An 8294-nucleotide genomic window follows, 5' to 3' on the forward strand; every position below is an offset into this window, starting at 1 on the left:
TGAGCAGCAAAAACTGCTCAGTACACACATGGACAAGTCCATGCACAGCGTGTTCTTCAAACATGTGCGTGACCATGGCTTGTCCACCCAGCTGACGTTCTCCTTCCTTAAGTCAGCTGGCCTGATGTCCGAGACCGAAGGATATATTTTTGCCTGTCAAGACGGTGTAATCAATACCCTCGAATACCGTGCGAAAGTACTCCAGATGCAGCTACCCGACACATCGTGTAGGGTGTGTAAGCAACATCCTGAGACGCTTATGCATCTCTTGTCAGCATGTCCTGTGCTGGCAAGAGGTGCATACATCCAGCGTCACAATGCTGCTCTGCGAGTACTTTATTACCACCTTAGACATACACACGGTATCGATAAAACACCAGTGCTGCCTTATCTGCCAGGAAATATTCCGCAAGTTGTTGAGAATAACCGTTGTCGTATTTACTGGAACGTGCCATTCGCAATGACTCGGAAAATAGATCACAACAAACCTGATATTGTGCTCTTCGATAAAACCACTCGAGACATTTATGTCATCGAGTTCTCAGCACCTGCTGAGTATAACATCACGGTTAAAGAAGAGCACAAACACGAGATATATCAGGATCTCCTGTTTGAAATTGGCAAACTTTACCCCGGCTACCGTGTCAAACTTGTCGTCCTCATTGTTGGCGTCCTTGGAGGGATGAAACAGTCTTTTGTATCTGCATTGGCTAGAATACCAACTTGTTCAGCGCAAGTTGAGCTTCTGGCATTGAGGATGCAAAAGGCTGTTATTCTCGGGTCCCTCCGTCTCCTAAGGCAACGAAACTTGGCCTGCTGCGCATGCTGATCATCTTGTTAATGAAGCATCGCAGCAGTAACGATTTGGCGCTCAGGTGAGGCCCTCGGTAGAGTCGGACTACCGGGGATAACCCCCTGAGCATTTAACAAAAAAAAAACAATAATAATAATAATAAAATTTATTTATACATTAGTTTTTTAGAAAATTAAAAGTTAAAAAAATTTTTAATTATACGTAACTTTTAAAAAAATGAAACGTTAAAAAATTTATTTATACATAACTTAGAAAAAATAAAAAATAATAATACCAACAATAAGAATAATACTAACAATAAAATTAATAATGTTATCTTAAATTAAGAAGGCTAAACTAAAAAGAAAAAATTTCCATAAAAAAGTTCCTTACTTCATTTTAACATTATATAAACTAATGACTAAAAAGAAATGATACCAATAATAAATAGAATAATAAATGGATTACGCATCCTCTGAATCTGAAAGGATGATTGTATCAGCATCATCAACATTATTTACATCCTCCAGATCTGAGAGGATGACCATGCTAGCATTTTCGTCCTCAGAACAATAAAGTCCTTGCTCTGTGACGGCATTGACAACACGATCATGGAACAGTTGATGTCCCCGCTTGGATATCGCCCTGTGTAATACATAAAACAATGGCGGGATAAAACCATTGGTGATTACATGATCCCTTGAATCTTGAGATCCGTTTGTGAGCCTCAAGTGCCACGCGACCCTTTCGTTATTAATATCTAAGGAAGCCTCCTCACCAAAGAATGTGACGGTGGAATCCTTGATTGGCTCATTTGCCGACACTCTATCCCACAGTTGAGGCTCGATAAAATATCTCACCTCTTCCACTGAGAAGTTTTCAACCTAGTGTTTTGGGAATAATACTGCATATCGCATGCAATAATCATCCAAATGATTCTCTGTAATAAAGAATAAAAAAGTAATAACGAAAGAGTATTATATATCGATGATAAGGTGTAAAAAAAATAATAACTGAAGGACCGGGGTTTTTGAATTTATTTAGTACCTCGCGCCAGATTCCAAAGAATGGATCGCATTATAGTAGAACCGCGAATCGGTTCTATCAGCATCGATATATGGGATACGGAACCACCAACAAAGATCATTATGCTGAATGTTTAATTCAGCTATTAATCCTTCCATTCGGAATAATGTTCCATCTAAATTATTTCCTTGACGAACAGCCCTTTCCAAAGCATCAACTATTAAGTTCATGATTCCATCTATCAACCTTGGAAACCTAATCCACCGGAGGGGTATGATCATATCATAACTAAATGTGTTACCCATCTACAGAATTATATACATTTTTTTCATATAAAAAAAAAAAATATCCTTCACTTTATGATACAAAGAGTTACTGCTAACTAACTCACCTTAAATATTTTCTTCCGTAGTAATAAAAAAGCTTCTCAAAAAATCCTCCAAGTTATAATTTAAAAAAAATAGTTCATAAAACACTTCACTGTATATTTTTAACAAATTATATCAAAATTGTTCACAAACACTTAAAAAAACACCCCACTGTATATTTATCCGAAATAAGTTTAAAACTGATTGAAATCAATTTAAATGAAAATTTTTTAATACTCTTACTTCAACTGTCATCGACTGTTTCACGATCTATGAACTTTGTATAATGAAAGAGATCAATGAAATCACAGTCGAGTATCAAAAAATTAATAAACAAACCCATAAAACGTTCTCATGTGTGAGAAACACCCATAGAGCATCTCACTTTAAAATGGAGTGATAGATATGAGTGTCTCACTTTAACTTGGAATAATACATATAATTCTATGCTGCAAGACTTGTCTGAAAATCTAAATGAACATATTATCTGAGATGAAATTTACTCTAATAATTCAATTTGTCTTATCTTATTTATCTGGAAAAAATCACTTTTTCCATATTAATTAAAAATTTATATTTAAAAGAGATATTTGAAAATTTTTTGAATAAGTCGATAAAATAGGGAATCATCTTAACTCTGCTATCTATCTGAAAAAATCGATACTAGATCTGTATTATCTAACTCATACAAAAATTCCATAGATTAATAGTTTTTACCCGTCTTAAGTAATGTCATTTTTTTTTTTTTTACATTTACCCTTCCTAAAAGATATTATTATTATCGATCTCACCATCTAAAGTAAATATATATTAAATTAAATATGACACATATATTCTCACATCTTTTTCTACGATTTGCCTAACATAAACATTTTTCTTATGATCCAAATCGTATATATAATAAATCTTATATTTGATACCTCAATTCACATATTAATTCTATAATTTATTAAAACCTCTCTTAATAAAAAAAAATTCCAGAGTTTTTTTATTTAAATTTTAAACGATTGATGGTGTTATCGATATGTAACACTCTTCTATATAATTTTTATATTTGATACACACAGTCTCATTATTTATTTAACTCTCTGTTTTAAATCTCATATATAAGTTCTATACTTTATTTTAATTCATACCACTCAAGTAAATAATTTTTATAACACTCTTCCAAGTCATTTAACTTATCTGTCATCGATCACCGGAAGTGAACAATTTTTATTACACCGCTTAATGAGATCAGTACTGGCATCGATATTTGATACTCATAATTCTTGAATTTATTATTTATTCTTACTCTCTGTTTTAAATCTCAAACGATTGATGGCGTTATCGATATATACGTTTCCATTTTAATCTGTACCACCCAAGTAAATAATTTTTTATAAACCCTTTTTCATTTAATTATACATTTCTGTCATCGATCACTCTATGACCGGAAGTAAACAATTTTTATTACACCGATTAATAAGATCTGTACTAGAAACAATATTTAATACTCACAGTCTCATAATTCTTAAAATTTAATGTATATTTTTTACTCTCTGTATCAAATCTTAAACGATCGTTTATATATACTTTTCTTTTTGAAACCATACCACCCAAGTAAATCATTTTTTATAGCATATCAATTACGCTGCTTATTGAGATCTGTACTATCATAACTATTTGATATTCTCAGTCTCATACTTATGAAATTTATTTTTTTTACTCTCTGTGTTCCTCGTTTTGAATACTCAGAAACTTTGATGACATTACACCTATAGTCGAAAGCTTAAATAGCTTGTGAAAACGTACTTAAATTACAGTTGAAGTGTAAATCTTTATGTGAACACATTTTAAGTTTTTATATAAAATAATTTTTTCCTGATCCACAAGTGTTTGTGATCCGACATTTTAATACACAGTGTTTTATCAAACAATTAGAAAAATGTCGCAACGAGGTTTAATTAAAGCTCTCTATGATCTAGTAAATACGGTGGCACAATCATATAATGATTTGCAATCGGAGGTGGTGGATGAAGAGCAATGTCAGAGGTGTTACAGTGTTTGTAATGACACAATAGACTATTTTAATACTATCTTGACAGATTCTAATACAACCGTTCAAGTTCGACGAAGTGTACAAGCAAACATAGCAGTTCTATGTTGGTACAGTAATCAGTTTCTACAATTAAGTGGGCAGGTAGCAGGTGGTGATTTAAGTGTAAATAATCAATCTGTTAAATAGCAAGATCTTGAGAACGCTTTCTCAAATAATATAAAAACAGGATCAATAATCAATCGCTCTCATACTGACTTGAGAGATTTTTTAAATGTGTGTAGAGACATTGTCTTGGATAAAATCCAAGAAATGCTGGAAAACGTTGCAGGTGTTAAAGTAAATGTTGAACTATTTTGTAAATTTACAAAAAATACATCGGTTGAAGAAGAAGTCAAATCATTTAACACCAAGAGTCAGGCGATTTTACCTGCAACATCGCTAGCTGAGTGATATACGGACTTTGTATATGATAAAATTTTAAACAAAGTGGAAGAATTTAATCAAAAGGATTCAGGGTGGAGTTTGACGGAGATTACCAACCTGGTGGTATCCATGTCAAAATACACACCTCTGCAAGGAGGAATTTCAACATTTGTGAGGCTTCCTCGAGATATCCAGATGAAATGAGCGGTGCTCAACATAGAAAACTATGATGAGTACTGTTTCCTATGGAGCATCGTTGCTGCGATTCATCTTCCCAACACTGGACATCCTGGGAGAACATCAGCGTATCCTCATTATAGTGCTGTGTTGGAATATACAGGTATTAAATTTCCTATGACACTTAACCAAATTCCAAAGTTTGAAAGACTAAATGACTTACCAATTAATGTATATGGTATTGAATCTCATTTTACAAAGAAAAAGTCTGAAAAAAGTATTATAATTCCATTATATTTAAGTAAATATTGTAAACTTAATAGAAAAACAGTCCACCTTTTAATGTTACAAGCTAATGTTAATTTAAATATGAAAAGTAATGAGTATAAAGATTACGAACCTATATATCATTTTGCTCTAATTAAAGATCTCTCACGATTAGTAAAAAGTCAGATATCAGCTTCACATAGCAAATTATTTTTTTGTGACCGATGCTTGAACCATTTTAAATTAGAAAAATCGTTTGAAGATCATATAAAAGACTGTTTCGCATTAAATAAAGTTCACATGACATTTCCGACTGAAGAAAATAAAATTTTAAAGTTTAAAAATTACCACTTCAAAGATACTGTACTGTTTGTTGTCTATGCAGACCTAGAATGTACACTTGAGCCCCAAGACAATGATAATTTTGACAAACATATACCACATAGTATAGCATTTTATCGCTTTTGCAGTTATAATAACAATTTATCTAAATTTGAACTCAATCGATCACAAACCTGCATTGAGTGGTTTGTAAAAAAATTAGAATGTTTAGCATTAGAAGTCGAATCATACTTGAAAAATCCCGTTGCTATGAAACCTCTGTCGAGACAACAAAAAGAGAGTCATGAGCAAGCAACTGTTTGTCATATTTGTGAAAGATCTATAACTTCTGCTACAGATAAATGCTACGATCACTGTCAATTTACTGGTAATTATCGCGGCCCAGCTCACTTATCTTGTAATATAAATTATAGAACATCTCACACTATACCAGTAGTATTTCATAATTTATCTGGTTACGATTCCCATTTTATAATAAAATCTTTATCAACCGTTTTCGAGGGTAAAATTACATTATTACCAATTAACAAAGAACGTTATATATCTTTCACGAAATATGTTGAAAATACATCAGTTTGCTTAAGTTTTATAGATTCATTCAGGTTTATGGCATCTAGTCTCGACAAATTAGCATCTAATTTAAGTGATTGTGATAAACAGATTACTCAACAACATTACAGTGATCGGGAAAAATTTAAATTAGTTACTCGAAAGGGTGTATTCCCATATGAGTACGTAACTGGTATTGACAAACTTAACGACAAACAGTTGCCCGATCAGGACTCATTTTATTCCAAGTTATCGGACGATAGTGTATCTGATAATGATTACGCCCTTGCTCAACTAGTTTGGAATAAATTTGATATCAAGACATTAGGCGAATATTCTGATTTATATTTAAAGACCGATGTCCTTCTTTTAGCGGACATATTCCAAAATTTTAGACATAATTGTATGGCTACCTATAGCTTAGATCCTTTACATTACTATACGGCACCGGGACTCGCTTTCGATGCGATGTTAAAATATACAAATGTTGAACTCGAGTTATTTACTGATCCTGAAATGATGCTTTTTAGTGAAAAAGGTATAAGGGGTGGTGTATCTCAGTTTACAAATAGGTATGCAGCGGCAAATAATCGTTACATGGGATCCAGCTTTGATCCTAATAAAGCTGAATCCTATTTAATGTATTACGATGTAAATAATTTGTATGGTGCTGCTTTGAGTATGCCGCTACCAAAAGGTTCATTCGAATGGGTTTATCCGCCTGAAGATCTTACTTTTGACGTCGATAACGTAGATCAATTTTTGAACGACATCAATAGTGTTGGCTATGTATTAGAAGTTGATCTACATTATCCTCAGGAATTGCATGATTTACATAAAGATTTACCACTGTGTCCTAAACACTTTTCACCACCGGGTAGCAAGTATACTAAATTATCGACGACTTTATATGATAAAAAAAATTATGTCATACATTATAAGAATTTAAAACAATGTTTAGATTGAGGATTAAAATTAACAAAGATTCATAGAGTTTTAAAATTTGAGCAGTCACCATGGCTCAAGTCATATATAGATAAAAATACAGATTGCAGAAAAGCTACTAAGAATGAGTTTGAAAAGGACTTTTATAAATTTATGAATAATGCCGTTTTTGGTAAGACTATGGAAAATGTCAGAAAATACAAAGAAATTCATATAGTAACAAGATGGACGGGTAGATACGGTGCTGCTGACTATATTTGTAAGCCTAACTTCCATAGTCTTACTATTTTTGATGAGAATATTATAATTGTTGAACTGAAGGCGGCAAAAGTACGCTTTGACAAACCAATTTATGTTGGTTTTTGTATATTAGATCTATCAAAAACTTATATATATGACTTTCATTATAATTATGTTAAACATAATTTTGCAAATGAAGAATCAAAATTAATGTACACTGATACTGACAGTCTTATATACCATTTTATTGTACCAGACATCTATGAGATCATCAAACGTGATATCGACAAGTTTGACACCTCTGATTATCCACCTGATAATGTTTACAATATACCACTACTTAATAAAAAAGTTTTAGGTCTAATGAAGGACGAGAATAATGCCAAAATTATGACAGAATTCACTGGACTTAGAGCAAAGTTGTATGCTTTTAAAATTCATAATGAAGATCAGGTAAAAAAGCGAGCCAAAGGTGTCAAACGTCCGACTTTGCGAACTATCACTTTTGAGGATTTCAAACGATGTTTAAATGATCATGTAAATTTAAGTAAGGAACAATATGTAATTAAAAGTAATAAACATAATGTAAGCTTTGAGTTGGGAAAATGACAAAGGTCAGCTTCTGTTAAACAGTACTGATATTGTACTATGGGGTCACGAAGTGTCAAGAGATGAAATTATGACTATACCGAGACCAAACAAAAGACGAAAAATGTAAAAAATAGTTATAAATTTTAGGCTAGTAAAAAAAAATAAAACATATACATGATTAAAAATTACTTTGTTTTATTTCAAAAATATAATACATTTTTTTACAGATCAGATTTATTTATCCAGCTATTGTGAGAGCTATCAAAGCCAAGCCACTTTACATATAATTTATTTCCACGTGTTTTTATAACTTTTTCTACCAGGTAAACATCCGGATATTTAACTTTGCTGAGTTCTTCATCGTAGAGTCCACCTTCTATCGGCTGTTCCTGATAGTCTACAAGTCTTTAGGTTGTAGGTACGGTATTTTGTATAGATTTTATAGTGAAAATCTCTGTTGTCCAGTTAGCGGTGTTACCTTTCTCAAACACATGTTTGTGTTTGCTAATTCGAACTTTATCTCCAACTTTAA

At 32.4% G+C, this 8294-nt stretch overlaps 1 protein-coding gene across 1 annotated transcript; it reads left to right on the plus strand.

Moving 5' to 3' along the window:
• Window positions 1-5395: 5395 nt before the first annotated feature.
• On the plus strand, window positions 5396-8049 carry LOC130674204 (uncharacterized). The gene is made up of 3 exons (XM_057479472.1): window positions 5396-6870; window positions 6979-7708; window positions 7990-8049. The coding sequence occupies exons 1-3, from the start codon at window positions 5396-5398 to the stop codon at window positions 8047-8049; spliced, it is 2265 nt and encodes a 754-aa protein (XP_057335455.1).
• The last annotated feature ends 245 nt before the right edge of the window (window positions 8050-8294 follow it).

Source organism: Microplitis mediator, chromosome 9 (genome assembly GCF_029852145.1).
Source record: "Microplitis mediator isolate UGA2020A chromosome 9, iyMicMedi2.1, whole genome shotgun sequence".
NCBI lineage: Eukaryota > Metazoa > Arthropoda > Insecta > Hymenoptera > Braconidae > Microplitis > Microplitis mediator.